The 17,960-nt window shown below is 45.3% G+C and overlaps 2 protein-coding genes and 1 long non-coding RNA gene across 4 annotated transcripts in view; 1 reads left to right on the plus strand and 2 right to left on the minus strand.

The window, feature by feature from the left end:
- The window catches only part of LOC309692637, a 137,124-nt gene that overhangs the window by 84,408 nt on the left and 34,756 nt on the right, over positions 1-17,960 (minus strand). The gene's annotated exons all lie outside the window — the stretch shown is intronic.
- slc26a5 (solute carrier family 26 member 5) lies at positions 612-13,716 on the plus strand. Of its 2 annotated transcripts, none has more exons than XM_082511279.1 (18): positions 612-846; positions 1,801-2,068; positions 3,084-3,223; positions 3,414-3,524; positions 6,896-7,077; positions 7,243-7,407; positions 7,487-7,722; positions 7,824-7,971; positions 8,437-8,550; positions 8,662-8,739; positions 8,829-8,924; positions 9,179-9,285; positions 9,396-9,465; positions 9,540-9,632; positions 11,025-11,129; positions 11,295-11,456; positions 11,579-11,633; positions 12,988-13,716. In XM_082511279.1, the coding sequence occupies exons 2-18, from the start codon at positions 1,896-1,898 to the stop codon at positions 13,134-13,136; spliced, it is 2,184 nt and encodes a 727-aa protein (XP_082367405.1). In that variant the 5' UTR covers positions 612-846; positions 1,801-1,895; the 3' UTR covers positions 13,137-13,716. The 2 variants fall into 2 exon arrangements, with proteins under 2 accessions (XP_082367405.1, XP_082367404.1); XM_082511278.1 differs by having other exon boundaries at positions 613-846; positions 11,256-11,456.
- Positions 13,664-17,909, minus strand: psmc2 (proteasome 26S subunit, ATPase 2). Its single transcript, XM_082511281.1, has 12 exons — positions 17,740-17,909; positions 17,448-17,485; positions 17,276-17,357; positions 16,157-16,256; positions 15,846-15,977; positions 15,681-15,753; positions 15,505-15,600; positions 15,244-15,408; positions 15,067-15,154; positions 14,756-14,958; positions 14,579-14,675; positions 13,664-13,923 (listed from the first exon to the last, which is right to left on the minus strand). Exons 1-12 carry the CDS (start codon positions 17,807-17,809, stop codon positions 13,766-13,768), a joined length of 1,302 nt encoding a protein of 433 aa, XP_082367407.1. The 5' UTR covers positions 17,810-17,909; the 3' UTR covers positions 13,664-13,765.

Raw genomic sequence — 17,960 nt, forward strand, 5'->3', positions numbered from 1 at the left:
AGGTTGTGCAGCAGAGGACAAACAAACTTTGCTTAACCTACTTTTTTTTGCATGACTGTTGGAGCTGGGATATTTGGTTATACTCAGACTGCTGTGTGACTTTCTGCTGTTGTTCATGAGATGTTTACCACCCAGAGTTCTTTCTCTCTGACTGCAGTCTTGTGATTTCACACAGACCATAAATAAACTTCAACTAAAGTCATTTTCCTCATTTACACGAGTGCTCACTCCAAAGCCGAATCCTGGCTTGCAGCACGTGTTGGTGACCAACACGGCACCGGGAGGAGGGGGCCAGGCCTGCCACACGTCAAACACTTTCTGCTTCATCATCCACCCCCTGTCCCCAAACACGAGAGCTCCCACTCTGACTCCAGTAGATGAGTGTCTACAGCGGTGTTGTGTGTCTGTAATAAATGTGCCTGCCATATTTGGTATTTGTCTTGAGAGAGAACAGGAAATGCCAGATTTGGAAAACCTTTTAGACAAAAACTGCTAAAATGTAAAGGTCTCCTTTCCTTTCTGTCTTCTAGCACTGATATTAAAGCATAGCAAGAACATAAAGTAGGCCTGCCCTTTGTTTTAGGACTACAAAGTGGGATGATAAAGACAACAACGCATGCGTGCAGAGCTACTCCCGTTCATGCGGACCGGAAGTTGCAAGAAAGTTTTACGCAGAGGGACTCATCCTGTCCGCACATTCTATCTGTGGTTTATCGTCAGCGTTTGGTGCTCTAGTTAAAGGACGTTGCCCTTGTTAAACTTCAACCGGGGAGGTCAGTTTATGTACTTGTGTTCTCCTTGAGCCGACAGCATCTTAGCAGCTGGAGGGAAACAAGGAGGATGGAGGTGAGCGAAGTGTCTTTGCTAGTATCTTTGAGTTAGCTTGTTTCCCTGTGAGGAGGTGAAAGCCTCTGTCACAGCCACGGGAGCTGCTGTAGTTGCGCTCGCCGTCGTACCTGTAGCACATATTGGCCCTTTAATTAAAATTTCGTGTCTCCGCTTTGAATTTATCAAAGCTGCTTTTTACAATGTGATGTGAGCGAGCTAGCAGAGGAGAGGAAATGGGAAGAAGCGCGAGGCGTTCAACTGTCGGCGCGAGAATGACTGAACAGGAGATTCTGCATGATAAATAAAACCTGTGACATAAGTCTGTTAATGCTCAGGACCTGTTCCACACACGGGGAAAAACAAGCAAGTGTTACTCATTTGCATATTATTATATATAAAATAATAAATATAGATTTAATAAATAATTAATGTAAATATCAAATACAGAACTGTCTTCTAACCTTTCTAACAGTCGCCTGCTATTCTCACAGTAGTTTCATTCACTATTTATCTGCATAGACAGAGATTTGATTTTTTTGTTTTTTTGGATTGACTTTGAAGGCACCATGTCGAGCTGTAATCCAAGTACTTAACCAGACCAGCTACGTGGTTCCTCTTTTATAAACGTTACCCACGTGCATGGCTTTGTTCCTCGATCGTGGTCCATGATGACGTGTGGTTGCAAGACTTCTGGGAGAGAGGTTTGCCTGTAGCTGTAAAACACTGCGCACCTACCCTGAGGAAACTCTATGCCGTATGATTTATTCAGCAAACCTTTCCCCCAGTACACCAGACTTAATGCAAGCCATTACATAAGCTGGTCAGAGACCAAATATTTACTCGAAAGTTGCAGCATTGCAAATCAAACTGAAATCTTTGTCGGCATAGCAAAGGGCTTTCTTATTATCGTCACCCATGCTTGTAGAAATCATAACTATCTTGTCATGTCTTGTCCTCGCTTGCTCTGAAAAGGTTTAAGGAATGAGGATATACCAGCCGAGAAGAAAAAGCGGGAGAGAATAAACTACACGGGACATAGATTCTCCGCCAGCCCTCCAGCCTCTACCATGGAGCAAGAAGAAGAAGAAGTGGTGGCTGCAGCAGCTCGAGAGGATGAAGACTCCCAGCTGATTTACAGGATCGAGCGTCCTGTCTACAATGAAACTCTGATCCAGGCACAGCTTCTTAAACGCAAAGAAGACACCACCACAAATTGTCAGAAGCTGGCAGAAAAGTTCCAGTAAGTCTTTCTCTGGACATTTCCTGTTAACATGTCGTTGAACAGATCAGCATCGACATAGATCCACACACAAGATCCCAGTGTGCTGTGTAAACTGAAGCCAGAAGCCAGTGGGAAATCTGTGGGAGTTGATGTGCAACCTTCGAATGTCCTTTATTTGAGTGGAAAAATAAGACGTTTAAACACATTACATTGCAAAAAAGCTCCAACACTGATCTTCAAATAGATTATGTTGCATTCTAACATTTAAAAACAAATGAAAAAGTTATTCAGAGCTAAACTGCACAAACCCGGGATCCTCTGTCCCTGCTTTCTATTTGGGAACTGATGCAGCTGGGCAAGCAAAAAGGGGGAGAAGTCGGGGGTTAAACAAGTCGCCCGAACAAGGCTGGGAAATGACATGTTGATGCCAGCTCACTGGCAATTTGGGACTGAGACAGGTGGGAGGGCTTACTGAGGGGAGCTGAGGAGGAGGAGGTCTTCATACAAAAGCAGAGATGTGCTTTGGAAGCGTACAGCGAGCAACCCGGGAGTTAGTGAAGAACGGGTCTGCACTCATAACCATCCACAGGACGCAGGGGGTGTGACAGAGCTCAGGGTGGGAACCGACACAGTGACACGTTAGAGTCATTTCTAGAGATGCTTTCTTGTCATCTTGCAGAGGGAACAACAAACGTGTCATAAAGTTGTAAAACATTGATGTTTCTTAAATAACTCTTGGCTGTAGTGCAGAGTGAGGGTGAATGTTGGGGCTTAAATCTGTAACAGCAGAACAAATATTGCTACATCACTGAAATGATATTTCTGTGGTGTAAGAATGAACAAATATCTGTTAACCAGTGTGAATCACGTGGTGCTGCTATTAAAGGTATAGGAGGGATATTGTGAAGCACGAGTCATACCAAAGTTCAGCTAACACGAGGGGGCTTCTTGAATCCTGCAGCATGAAAGTGACTCCAGAAAAACTTTGTCTGTGGAGGCTTTTAAAAATCTGCTTGGTGTTGAATATCCACAGGTGTTCTTCAGAGAAGGCCAAGGCAGCAGCTCTGAGCTTCATGCCTATTCTCTCATGGCTGCCGTCGTATCCAGTCAAGAAGTACCTCTTTTCAGACGTGGTCTCAGGTCTCAGCACGGGAGTCGTGCAGCTTCCACAAGGTCAGTGAACTGTGCAGCAGCGCCGTGTGAAGCACCGAGGCTGCGAGCAGGGCCGGCTGCGGCTCCAGAGGAGCAGTTTCTGCTTCATGCTGACTCTGTTTTGGCATCGCTGACACTTTGACACTGTGATGGAGTCACTGAACCTCCAGGATTGTTTATTTGGAAACGTGTTATCTTCCCTGCTCCACAGGACTAGCCTACGCTATGCTGGCTGCGGTGCCTCCTGTTTATGGTCTGTACTCCTCCTTCTACCCGGTCCTGCTGTACACCTTCTTTGGCACGTCCAGACACATATCAGTAGGTGAGAGAGCCGTCTCTGTCCTGACCTCATGGCCCTGTGTGACCGGCTCTGCCCACGTACAAGAAAACAGTTACAATATGCTCGTCATTGTTCCATAAGCTCCGCCCTCTTATGTACTCCCTGCCCCCAACACACACACAGCAGAAAATTTCATGTTCTGTACAGAGGAGAGAAATTAAAGGTGCCGTCGCCACAGTGATCCCCGACCTAAATATTTATCAAAATATTTATTTATTGTTTGAAATCGATCCAAACAGACACACCCTGACACGGTCTGACGTCTCCTTTCAGGTTAGTGTTAAATGTAAAGTTGGTGTTAAGGTTCTCGCCAAGAAAGAAGATTTTAAATAAGATGTATAAGAAGAAAATGATTGTATATGAAGGAAACTGCTGCTTCCTGGATGTGGCACTGATTGCTGGCTTCTTCATTTTCCAGCGTGATGTTCGTTTGGAATAAAGAAACCATGGAAGCAGCTCCTGTTTCACTGCAGCTGTGTGCTCGGCCACGGCTGCTTCCTCACGTCTAACAGTATTTCCAGTAATGCTTTGCTGCCTATTATGAGGATAGGAAACTATAGCTGATTTGTTTCCAGCCTGACTCTCCTGACATTGTCCAGAATTTGTCTCTCATTGGCTCCACCTCTGTTCCTCATGTCTGCTTTCAAAAGATGGTGACGTTCAGACGCACCGAGCTGTTTTCTTTTCTCGCTTGCTTTTTGAGAGAAAAGACAAATGTAGTTAAGATGATGTCATTTTTACATGGTTGAGCTTTTTATAGATTTCTTAATCCACATTAATGGTGTCACATCGAAGTCTTGCAGGCGACGAGTCACTTTCCACACAGCTGTGTCTGTAGTGACTGTGAGGTGCACTGGGTTACACAGTGATTCAGATTATGAGATGAAAGGTGTGGAGGAAATGTTTGGATGTGTGCTAACTGTGTGCTTAGCTTTCACGGGAGGATTGTGACATTTCAGCGACCTCACCCTGTGACAGCTTCCTTTCCTTGAAATGGGTCCAAGTCTCAAATGCCAGCTGTGACCTATGAGTCCCTCTGACTGTTGGACCCAATGAAGCACCTCGCAGACAGGAAGTGTTCCTGTAAAACTGTCACATGGTGAGGAAACAACACGTCACATTATGGCAGAGTAAGACACAGATGAGCCTGATGACAGCGCACACTTGATGAACAGCACCAAAGTGCTGCAGTGATGTTTGGTTTAGTGCAACTGTGTGTGGGAGAGGGTTTCCTGAAAAAGGACAGGTGCGATAAAAATATTACGTTTCATTTTGTTAAAGCCAACTGTGCTTTTATTGAACCTTCGTGGTCCTCTGCGTATGTGCGATGGTTTGGATATTTCTCTGTGAAGAACAGAAAGAGCTGAAAGAGCTCCGTGGTCCCACAGACTAAACCCAGCATCCTTTCAGACACAGTGCTTCATGTCTCTCACACTTTGCATAGTGAGATTCAGTTTCTGCCTTCCAGACGAAGGCTTCTGCTCCCACAGGGCAGATGATCCCGTCACAGCTGTGTTACTTTGTAGGTTACAGTTTGTCCTTCTGTTTGCAGTAGTGGTTCTGTCTGTGTGCACGCGAGGGTGGATGACTCTATCTACAGGTGCAGGTTCTTAAAGCAAATAAGAAAACCCCGTTATCACATGATAGACGAGGTGTGTGTGTGTGTGTGTGTGTGTGTGTGTGTGTGTGTGTGGAGTGACGTCATGTTAAGACTCCATTCATATTTGACTGACATCCACCGAGGTCTTCAAGCTCCACTAGTGATTTTATTGGTTAAAAACTGACAGAACCTTCTAACTTAAACTGTCATTCATACATGTGTGTTGATATTATACAGACAGTGCTGTATACATGCTGCTTTTCTTCTCACTGAGTGTTTATGGGGACTGTAAATATGACGTTATTACCTGATCTTCAAACGTTCCTAAAATGTTTTTAAAATTCTGATTAACATTGAGGAAGTGATGCTGGGGCTCACATCTGCATCCAAATGTCACCTTTGACCTCTACCTTTAAAGTAAATACTGCCCACAGAGGCTTAACCTTGTGCTCTGGTTTCAATCCAAGCAGGTTTAAATGTTTTTAGTCTCTTAGGCTGCGTTCACTCTGCAGGTCTTGATGCTCAATTCAGATTTTTTTGATCAAATCCGATTTTTTTGTCTGCTCGTTCACACTACAAATAAAATGTGACAGCAAACGCGCAAAAGAAGACGTCACACACAACGCGCTCTGTTTAGACCCAGAGCAACAGTATTGTTTTTTGCTTTAAGTTATTTTCTTATTTACATAATAATGTCGATAACCTAATAATGATCCTTGTTGCTGTTTTAGAGAGAAGTGGTGCTTCAAAGGATAGCTGCAGATTATACAGTACAAATAAAATGTTCACGTTTCTCCAACGTTGTCTTCCCAACAGTTTCACTGACATCTACACGGGATGGCCAGGAAGCGTTCACCATGTCTTCTCCGGCGCTGATAATTGGCGTCTGTCTCGTGTCAGTGACGTAAAAGACGGATTTAATGCGACATGACCATCAAACAGCAGTCGCTTTCTAAAACATCGGAGATGTATTGGATTCAGGACCACATATGAAAGTGACCCAGGTCGGATTTGAAAATATCAGATTTGTGCCGTTCACACTGTCACACCCTGATTGGATAGATGGTCGCATAGGGTCAGAAAAATCGGATATGATGCGCTTTCGCCTGCAGTGTGAACGTAGCCTGAATGATAATCAGCATGTACCCACATCATTTTTGTGAATTCGAAAGTTTAGTAAATGTAAAAACAAAACAGCAAAAACTGCAACATTATAACCCCTCAGAATGTGTCTCCTGTGGAAGGTTTTTAAAATCTGAGCTTGACAGATGTTGTAAAACTTCACTTTCTAACATCTTCCACAACTGGGATTGTAAAACTCGCTGCCTCTAACTATGTAAAGACTGACATAAGCAGCAGGACTGAGATTTCATTAAACCCAGCCTCAGTTGTCTCACCAATCTGGCTGCTTTCTTTTCTCCAACGCTGTCACGCTTGTCTCGATTGTCAGTTTAAATCCGTCCAACAAATGGGTCCAATAAACTAGACCTGCTCAACCCTTTGAAGCTGAGGAGCTAATCTGCAAAGATTGTAAATCACTGCTGGCCAAAATCTGGCCTGACATCAGGTTGCTGTGGGAATGATGACAGAGAACGAGAGGCAGGACGGCCTTTACCGTCACAGGGTGGTGAGAGGAAAGGCCGGTGCGAGCACAAGTCTGCAGTTTCTGTGCTGCGTTTGAGCGCTCGTTGTACTCGACATCAGCTTTGACCCCAGCCTATCATAGCGCTGCGTTTGTGTCGATGACCTGCAGGTACCTTTGCTGTCATAAGTCTGATGATTGGGGGCGTCGCTGTGAGGGAGGCACCAGACAGCATGTTTATGAATATCAATGCTACTGGATCCAACGCATCTGATGCCATCAACGTGGAGCTTCGTGATAAGAGCAGGGTCCAGGTGGCCGTGATGGTCACAACCCTGGCGGGACTCATCCAGGTCAGCCTCCCACCTGCAGAGCAGCCGTGGCTAATCTGTTTATCCAAAGCAGCAGCAGCATGTCTGAATCACTGTTGATGTATCAACTCGATTTTAACTGTTTCTGTATTAAACATTGTTTTTCAAAAACAGAATGACCCCCCTCTTCTTCTGCATTCCTTTCAGATTGTTTTAGGTCTTCTCAGGTTTGGCTTTGTAGCAATCTACCTCACCGAGCCCCTGGTGCGAGGCTTCACCACAGCAGCATCCATGCACGTCGTCATCTCCCAGCTGAAGTACTTGCTGGGGGTGGAAACGCAGCGTTATTCTGGGTTTCTCTCTGCTATTTATGTGAGTTTTGAGAGGCCCTGTCTTTCTCCTTCCCAGAATGGTCAATGAATCGCTAACACTCACCTTTCTGTCACTGCAGAGTGTCAAAGCAGTGCTCAGCAGAATCACCAGCACCAATATTGCCACTTTCCTTCTGGGGCTCGGGTGTATCATCTTCCTTTACGTGATCAAAGTTCTCAACGAGCGCTTCAAGAAGAAGCTGCCCATTCCCATTCCTGGAGAGATCATTGTGGTCATCGTGTCCACGGGCATCTCCTATGGTTTGTCGTTATCAAAGGAGTACAAGGTCCATGTGGTTGGGAACATACCAACAGGGTAGGCCGCACACTCTATTTGTTTAAGTGTCTTTTGGTTTAAGCTCGTGTTCTCTACACGTATGTCACAGAGGTCTACAGATGTTGTCTTATTGGTTACAGGCTTCGCCCTCCTGCTGCCCCAAACATCTCGCTGCTGCCCAATTTGGTCACAGATTCTTTTGCTATAGCGATTGTAGGATTCTCCATGGACGTCTCGCTGGCCAAGATCTTTGCCCTGAAACATGGCTACAGTGTGGATGGCAACCAGGTGAGTGTGTCCACGGGGTGAGCTGCCGATGAGCCTCTGGCCTGTGTGTGACTAAATGTTTGGTTAGGACACTTTGGGTCTTCTGGATGACGGGACGTCCTCTAGCTGTTTGCTGCAAATCTTGTAAAGTTATATTTTTATCCTGCGCGCTGATATTGGAAATGCTGCTCACAAAAAGGTTCATTGTTCCAGTTTGTTGGAACGTGTTCATTTCATTGAACACTGAGTTGTTTGGAGCGTTGTGTAGTTGCCTGACTGTACTATTCGTTGAAGACTGAGCAAAGCGTGTCCTCCAGTGACACATAGCTGACAAATAAATGCAGGTCACGCATTTAGCAAAGCACGACTGTGGAAAATATACGGGTCGCATTTTCCTGAAATTGTCCAAAGCTGACGTGTGAAAATGTTGTTGCAGAAGGACTTTCCTCTCTTTTTCACGGTTTTCCTCCACGTGTCCACTTTCAGGAGCTCATTGCACTCGGTCTGTGTAACTTCATCAGCTCCTTCTTTCAAACGTTTGCCGTCACCTGCTCCATGTCGAGGAGTCTGGTCCAGGAGAGCACAGGAGGCAAAACACAGGTGACACACACGAGCTGCAGGAGTGATTACACTATCTAAATTGGTGCTGTAAAGCTGTTGTTAGAGTGAGAGGTGTGTTGATGGAGTTATTGCTTTTTATGTGTGCTTTAGATTGCAGGGCTCCTGGCGTCGCTGCTGGTGCTGGTGGTGGTGGTGGCCGTCGGCTTTGTCTTCGAGCCGCTCCCTCAGGTGAGTTCCTGTTTGATGTTTGGGCGTGACCTGTGAGCCTGCACACACCTAAATGTCGTCTTTGGCTCTCGTTTGCTTGTGTTTCTCAGACTGCGCTGGCTGCCATCATCATGGTCAACCTCATAGGGATGTTCAAGCAGTTCAGAGACATTCCCAGTCTGTGGAGGACCAGCAAGATTGAACTGGTCAGTCTTTAAAACCAAGCTTAGCTGACTTAAAGTGCACCGTTGTTCTGAGAGGTGTGTATGTGAACCCGAGTGAATACACAGTGGAGAAGCTGAGGTTGCAGACAGAAGTGTGACTATAATGTGCAGGAGTGGAAACGATCAGATAAATGCACGTCGTCTGAAGACATTTGCTTATGTAAAAACTGCTTTGGTCTTGCAAAACGCTTCCTCTTCATGCTAGTTTCATGTTACTTTCTTTTTTGTCCTCTCAGGCCATCTGGGTGATCGCCTTTATCGCTTCTGTGCTGCTGGGACTGGACTACGGCCTCCTGGTGGCCGTCACATTCGCCATATTGACAGTCATATACAGGACACAGAGGTAATGATTCGAATATGTGTTTTTCCTTGAACTGAAGCTTAAAGGCAGCTGTGAGAGTTTTCAAAGAGCAGGTTTGATTTGTGCTCTGAGCTGTTTTCTTTCTCTTCCAGCCCTAAAACTTCCATCCTGGGTCACGTCGCTAACACGGGGCTCTACTGTGACGTCGACGAGTATGAAGAGGTAAATGTGTGAGGAGAGAAACCTGCTCCGTGTGAAACATCCACACTGACCAAGCCGGCTGTTTGTGTTCTCAGGCGGCTGAATATGAGGGGATTAAGATCTTCCACTCCAACTCTTCAGTCTACTTTGCTAACAGTGACCTGTATGTGAACAGCCTCAAGGAGAAGGTAGCAGTGTGTTTGAGTGTGTGGAAGCAAACAGAAACCCTTTTGTGGGGGAAATGTGTGAAGCACTTATTATCACCTGACTCGGTCTGAGAGGAGCAGCGTGAGCGTGTAATCATCTGGTGGTAGATGCGAGCAGAGCTCTACTTTGAGATGAGCAGGAATCCGTTTGCTTGTGTTTTCACTGTCTTGGCTACAAATGAAGGTTTGCAGTTGTAGCCTGTTCACGTTACAGCTGAAGCTTCAACAGTTCAGTGAAAACGTTTCTACGTTTGTCATTTCTGCTTTTTTGTGTGTTCAAATAACTAAGAGCAAAGAATACATTTTAACTTTACTGTGTGAATTAAAGGTTTATCCAGTATCTAAGCACCGTGTGGGAAATATTCCCAGCCTCTCCCAGTCTTAACCTAAGGAGTAACTGTGCCAGCTTTACCAGCAACACCTGATTCCTAGGGATCAGTCTCTGTTGCTACTGTGGTGGCATGTTGAGTCCTTAAAGGGGAAAAGAGTCCCGTTGTAAGACCATGGACTGAGCTCAGTGTTTACGAGTCACAGCCATGCCTGATCGCCTCAATAACACAAAGAGACGCTACAAGAGCTCAAAAAGCAACACGGTGCCACGACCAGCTGCAAAGGGTAACAGGGTCATTACGTTACTGCTTCAGAGCTTGGACAGTTGATGAAACTATGAATTCTGGGTAATTACGTTTTCACCTAGGTGCAGGTTTGGATAGCTTGTGTTGGTTAAACAATGAAATCACACGTTGAAAACTGCATTTTGCTTTTACTCAGGTTATCTTTGTGCAAGATTAACGCTTGTTTTGTGACAAATCAGGTGAAGCACAGATGTTACTGAAAGCAGTTGATCATGTGCTTCATGCTTATTGTGTTAAAGTAAAGACGTCGATATGTGTTTGTTTTGTAAACATTGTTTCAGTTCTCATTTTTGTTTTTCATATTCAATTCAGCTTTATTTACACAGCGCCAAATCACAACAACAGTCGCCTCAAGGTGCTTTATATTGTACAGTAGACCCTACAGTAATACAGAGAAAAACCCAACAATCATATGACCCCCTATGAGCAGCACTTTGGCGACAGTGGGAAGGAAAAACTCCCTTTTAACAGGAAGAAACCTCCAGCAGAACCAGGCTCAGGGAGGGGCGGGGCCATCTGCTGTGATTGGTTGGGGTGAGAGAAGGAAGACAGGATGAAGACATGCTGTGGAAGAGAGACAGAGATTAATAACAAGTGTATTATGTAATGTAATATGAATAATTATCAGAGAAAATGCCAAAATAAGAGGTGAGGTAATGGTAGAGGTAAACGAGTGAGGGAGAATGACGTGCTGAGTTGGATGTTAACAGCTCTGTTGTGATTATGTTGATCTTTACAGACGGGGCTAAACCCTGAACACTTACAAGCTGCTCGGAAAGCCCAAAAAAAAAGAAAGGAGAAGACGAACAGCAATCGGTCGTCTCCGCTGAAAATCTGTGCCAAGGTGGGTCGCTGTTTGTCTTTTGTCTATCCAAACTTTGAGCTTTGTCAACAGGTTAAATACACACTCATGTGACGGTCGTGTGTGTGTGTATATATAATATGTTTTGTGGTGCTGCTTTGTTTCTAGTACAAGGATGAGGCAGTGACTCATGACGTTTTGTCCCAGAGCCACGTGGCGGAGGATCAGAAGAACGGCCAGTTTGGCGACAGACATGGCGACTCAGAGGAGGCGGTCTTCCTTGAGCCTTTCAGCACAGTCCACTCCATCATCCTGGACTGGACGTCTGCAACTTTCATCGACTCAGTGGGAGCTAAAGCCATCAGACAGGTTCTGGCCCTTTCTCCAGCGCTGCACTGCACAGGAGCACCAGCTGCATATTTTCACTGAACTCCAGTCACTGTTTCATGGTGTAGAGCTCAAATACTAAAAACTATTATCTCTTTGTGCAGGTCATTAAAGAGTATGCCGCCGTAGATGTCCGGGTGGTCATAGCTGGCTGCAACAGTAAGTGACTATTAAGACTTTTCATTAGATCTGAAAATATCTGTGCACATGCTCTGTTTTATACGCACTACGTACAAAACGCAATTAAAACCCATCCATCCATCTATCCTCTTATCTTTACAAATTGCTGTGGGGACTATTTGTGGACCATGAACTGTTCATGAAACCAGTTAGAGGACTGGTGCTTTGTTACACATCGTCCTGCAGGAGTTGGTACACTGTGGTCAGAAAGGCATGGACGTGGAAATATCCCTCACACTGTAGCACCACTGATTCAATGCAGGAGGAATCCATGCTGTTATGATGTTTGTACCAAAGTCTGCTACAGAAAGCCTGTGCATACTGCAACCTCAGGTTTCTGTTTGTCGCTGGGCGATGTGGCGCCCTGTGGTCTGATGCTGCTGTAGCCCATCTGCTTTCCAACACGAGGTGCATTCAGAGAAGCTCTTTGGTGGTAACACATGGTTATTTGAGTCACTCTTACCTTCCTGTCACGCTCGACACATCTTCTCCCAGAGAACTGCTGCTCGCCTGTTACGTTCTCTTGTTCAGACCGTCCTCTGTAAACCTCAGAGATGATTGTGTTGGAAAGTCCCGGGAACTTCTAAAGCACACCTGATATCTAGTCATGCCATGTTCATTCTGATGCTCGCCTTGAACTCCAGCTGATGTCTGCATTGAGCTTCTGCCATGTGATTGGCTGATTTCGATGTTTGCATGAATGAGAACATAAGGTCTGTAAGTGGAGACCTATAATAAAGACAAATTCCACACACTGGGGTCATAATGTAAAGGATGGAAACAGGCAACAAGCGCTATGACAGAACTCTGTTGAAAGTTTTGGTTTGAATGATTAAGCCTGTGGGTCCTGACAGACCTGTGCAAACACAGCCTGTGGTTCACAGACTGAAGCCATTCCTGCAGTAACAAACAGGATGCTCCTGTTCTGCACATTTGGGATTGAAAATGAGAAGATATCATTTGGAACCAAATGGTAAACATGTCACACGATATATTTACAGTTCACTTTCAGTATATTGGCTCACGAGCGCGCAGGATGTTTTCAGAGTGGCAGCTAGCCAGAAGAAGGCAGGGATGAAGCTGCAGCGGCTCGTTTCACACTGTAACAAAGCTGCTGTCCAAGAAGTGAACACAGCAGGTTGCTTTAGTTGCTTTGTGTGCCCTGTAAATGGAACAAAGGTATCACTGCAGGAATGTCAGTGTCTGCACAGAACGTTTATTAGCCCCACTGCAGTGAGTCTTTCCTTCACTAAAGTCTGTTTGTGTTCAAATGGTTTGAAAGTGGTTGTTGTCATTGATGTAAATACTGAGCCTGCTGCATGCTTCTCTGCAGGAAACCTGCTGGCTGAACTGGACACCTTGAAGTTCTTCACTAAGGACCTGACCACAGACTTCCTGTTCCCCACCGTCCACGACGCCGTGCTCCACTGTCAGCACTCAAACTCTCACCCGTCTGTGGCTGCGGTCAGCGACACGACCTGAGAGGATGGGACGTGGTGGCGCTCTCACAACCTCACTGTGAACTTGTTTTCAGCTGAAATATCAGGAGTGTTTTTCAGTCTTGTTAAAGTTCCAAAGCAGCAAGAACATCGTTTTAATCAGAACCTTCAGGATGTGGCGTCCAGCCTGATTTCTCTGCAGTGTTGATGCTGCACTTTAGTCATGTTGTAGTTCTCACTGTTTGCTGAAGTACTTTTTAAAGCTGCAGCTTTGTCTACATGATGTTAGCAGGTACTGTTGGAGGCCTTGTTGTAAACATGTAATACTGACCACCTCATTATCACGCTGGTACCAAATTGTTACCTATAATCTGTCAATATGATTTTTGTTATTCTGATCTGGAATGACCTTTCCAGTCTGTTTGCAGTGTCATGTTGCCGTTACTGTACACTTGCATTGGTATGACTCATATATGAATGCAGTGGACAGCTTTAATTGTTCTGTTAGTGAACGACACAGGAGGCCTTTCAAGCTCCCTGTGCTTATTTTGTTAAACACTGAAACTGAAATCTGGAATAACTTTTATTTTTTAGTGAACAACAATAACAACAAAACAAAATCCTTTTGACTCTCTTTTTTTTGACAAAGCCAAATCAGACACAAGCACACACTCAGTTGTAGGTCATGTATCTGGGAGTGGCGCTGAACTTGGCGTATGATTTGATGACCTTGTTAACGGCTTCCAGGAAATCTTTCTCTGTGGCGATCTTCCTGCGGGCCCTGATGGCAAACATTCCTGCCTCGGTGCACACGCTGCGGATCTCGGCACCTGAAAGGAAGCACGATTTAAGAGAGTGCTCAGACTTTCAGAGAGCTATTAAACCTGTAGACGACCTTTATCCCACGCTGTCAAGCCATTCAAAACAGTTTGACTTGGCTGAAATACAGGATCGTGTTAAAGGACAGCCAAGACTCAGACTCTCATCTACTTTAACATAACATACTTCCAAGTTTATAAAGGGCAATAAGAAACCTTTCCAAGTAACAGGTTGCCCCCGTGTGGTCATACATCAGTACTACACTAAGAGGTCTGAACTCTTCTAAACTAACAAGAAGTCGATAAACAAATTGGAAAAATACTGGAAGTTTAGTGCAGCGGTCCCCAAGTTTTAATTTATCTCTGACAATATTTTCACAGACCGGCCTTTATGATGTCGCAGATCAGTAAAACAAAATAAAACCAGTACTGGTACCAAACACCGGGAAAACCAAACATTTCACACCCAAGCCTCAACTCTTACGGCTCGGTACCGGTCCGTGATTTGGGGACCGCTGGTTTAGTGTCTCTATGACAACGGCATTCTGAAGGAAAGGACAGCTGATGTATGCCACACCCACACGAGCAGGAAACACTAAAACAGATAAAGACGCAGCTGAGGGAGACTGTGACTCGACAGGAAGTAACGTCTGCTCTGCAGTCTTACCGGTGCTGTTGGGACAGAGGCGAGCCAGCAGCTCAAAGCGGATGTCTCTCTCCACACTCATAGAGCGGGCATGGATCTTGAAGATGTGGGTGCGACCCTGCAACGGCGGGTTTAAAGATGGTTGAATTGGACAGAGCTACATCGGAGAAGTGTAACACAGTCCAGTTTGAAACTCACCTCAAGGTCAGGCAGGCTGAACTCGATCTTCCTATCCAGACGTCCGGGCCTCATCAGGGCCGGGTCCAGCGTGTCCGGCCTGTTGGTGGCCATCAGCACTTTGATGTTGCCTCGAGGGTCGAAACCATCCAGCTGATTGATGAGCTCCAGCATGGTCCTTTGGACCTCGTTGTCTCCACCGGCGCCGTCATCAAAACGAGCACCTGGCAGGTTCAGAGGGTTACACGCTCAGAATGGATTTCTCTTCACGCTGGATTAAAAGGGCTGCTGCACGTCAGTGGATGTTTTTCTTTTTAAGTAATGAGACTAACCTCCAATAGCATCAATTTCATCAAAGAAGATCAGACAGGCCTTTTTGGTCCTGGCCATCTCAAAGAGCTCACGCACCATCCTGGCGCCCTGTGAACGAGTTCAGGAAAAGTCAGACGTTTACGAGAATCAACCTTCCTGATCTGAACTGCAGCTAATCTTTCTTTTCGTGAGCGCACCTCTCCCACGTATTTCTGCACCAGCTCGGAGCCGATGACTCTGATGAAGCAGGCGTCTGTTCTGTTGGCCACAGCCCGGGCACACAGGGTCTTTCCGGTTCCGGGGGGCCCGAATAGCAGCACACCTTTAGGAGGCTCAATTCCCAGATTGACAAACCTCTCAGGCTGGTGAGAAGAAAAAGACGACAAGTGAGCTCCCATGTGCAGAAGACAGTTGCTTCACTCGTGCCTCAGTGGTGGTTCTAACTTTGGAACACTCACATGGAGCAGCGGAGTTTCAACCACCTCTCTTAGCTTCTCAATCTGCTCCTTGCATCCACCAACATCACTGTAGGTCACATCAGGCTTCTCTTCCACCTAAAGCAAGTGGGCCAAGGAGTTATCACATGCAAGCAGACAGATAACCAAACAATCACAGAGTATCCTCGCCTCCCAACCTGCATCATGGTGACAGTGGGGTCGATTTTCGGAGGCAGAGGAATGTGGATCTGATACTTGTTTCTGTCAACCCTGGAAAAACAGAAAGGACACTAAACTTAGCTTACGGCTGACGGAACCTTCTGGAAACTATGTAACACCTCTAAATCATGTTTCTGCCTCACCCCACTCTCATGCCCTCCTCGATGTCAGTTGGAGCCACCTGGTCACTCAGGTCCACCACAAACTTGGCAAACTGTTTGACGTTGATGATGTATTTGGGATCCTCAGAGTCTGCATTGATGATCTTTGTGCATCTTTCAGAAAGAAATAAAGAATCATGAAGCTACATAATGGAAATGCTGTGGAAGGAAGTAGGAAAGCTAAGAATATTCCCGTCAGATTAACAGGAATGTCGCTCGAAACATCCCAAAGGGAAGATCAGCGATATAACACCACACTTTACATTTTGGTGATGTTAAAGTCGAACATTTACCTTGCTACCTGCAGCGGCTGCTCGCTCTGCAGTGTCTGCTTGTCAGCAGCTAGATCCCAGAGAGCCGGTGGAGCCAGGCCTGTGTCAGACTCCTTGATGCCTGTGTAATTAAAAAAAACAAATCAGACACACAGCATCTTGTGCAGCCCTCCAAAGTACCAAAACCGTCCATATATACTCCTCTGATAAAGCTGGACAACCGTTCCAAATTTAAGATGATCCATTTTCAACAACAATGCAGCCCTTTGCATTTTTTGGAGTTAAAGTCAACTAGACATGCCTTTTTAAAATCTAAACTGGCCCCATAGCTGTGGGTTGTGGTAGAAAAGGTGATCTCTCTTTGTGTGTTAAACTAGCCCAGAGTACAGGCTGGCACTGGGTGGCTGGGAAAGGCCAGCTAGACAGCTGCATCTGAAGTGACAGGCCGTGCAAGCACCAAATAATTAAATCAAGGAGTGAAAATACATGAGATTTAACTGGCACCTAATGAAACTAAAATGTCCAAATGTATTTGTGCAACAGTGTTATTGAGTCCTGTGCATGTTGCAGGATAATCAGTTAATATGCACAGGACCATGCAGCTGCAGTTATCATTGTGTCTGTAACTTGGGACGCACAATTTGCTAAACTTGCTGATTTTGTATCGTTTCTGGATGCGACAAAATTCATTCAGGATCAGGCTTTTTAGTTCAGAAGCCTTTTCTGATTTGCGTCTCCTGCTGGAATCAACGAGCGACCTTCCACTTGTCAGCCTAATGTGTAAACCACTTCTATGGAGCTACCAATACTTCCTGTACTACTGTTGGTTGTTAGAAATGAAACTGAGAATATCTGAATACATTTATAAGTTGTAATGGTGAATTCCAAGTAAAGAAAATCTAAGAAAGCCAGAGTAAAACCCCTGAGTTTGACCCAGTACTTGAAATCTGGTCAGACACAAGTGGCCTCCTAAGCTGGAATTTTTGAAGGTTTAGAAAGTTAGTTCGGCAAATGAGCTTTTCAAATAAATGCCGTTTTATTGCTTATGTCCGGTTTAATCACCAAGCCCAGTAAGAAGCTTACTGAGAACATCTTACTGCCCTGCTGTGGCACAAATGTACTTCTGAATTCGTCGCTCACCCGTCAGCTCGTTTATCTTCTTGAGCAGCTGCTGAATGTCATCTTCCACTTGTTTGATCTGCCTGGAATAGGTACTCTGACCCTGGTGGTGAACAGCAAGCAACACATTCACTCACTGTGGAATCATTTCCTTGACACTTGCTTGGTGTCGTGGTTTGAAAGCCATACTTACATATGTTTTGAGCAGAGCGATGTCCCCTTCATCCAAAGCTTTAAAAAAGAATCACAATCACATGAATGCGTTTGCACTCCGACACTGTTGTCGGACTGAGCGATGCAGTATACACAAGACTTTTTATTCCACCATCAACACATATTTATAACAACATGGTAACAAATACATTCAGCAGGAGCAAACTGTTTTCAACGAGCTAAGCTAACATTAGCAATGTTGCTAGCTGATATCGGCGCTTCCTTTCGGGAAATAATATCTTAGGGTTTAAAATAAACGATTTTAGATATACCTCTAATAGGGGAGTCACCCTTCTCCTCTTCCTTAATCTTCCTTTGGTCGTCTCCCAGATAGTCCGGCATGTCTAACGTGTGAACAAACTGTCTGGTCACGAACAATCAGGACTGCTAAACTCTACAATTACACAGCAGCTTTGGACTTCCGCCGCTATGCGCAACTTACCGGAACACACAAGCGGGAATTGTAGTGAGGATGTACCAGCTTTACGGGTTT

The sequence above is a fragment of the Aulonocara stuartgranti genome, assembly GCF_965226115.1.
Source record: "Aulonocara stuartgranti genome assembly, chromosome: 17".
Lineage (NCBI taxonomy): Eukaryota > Metazoa > Chordata > Actinopteri > Cichliformes > Cichlidae > Aulonocara > Aulonocara stuartgranti.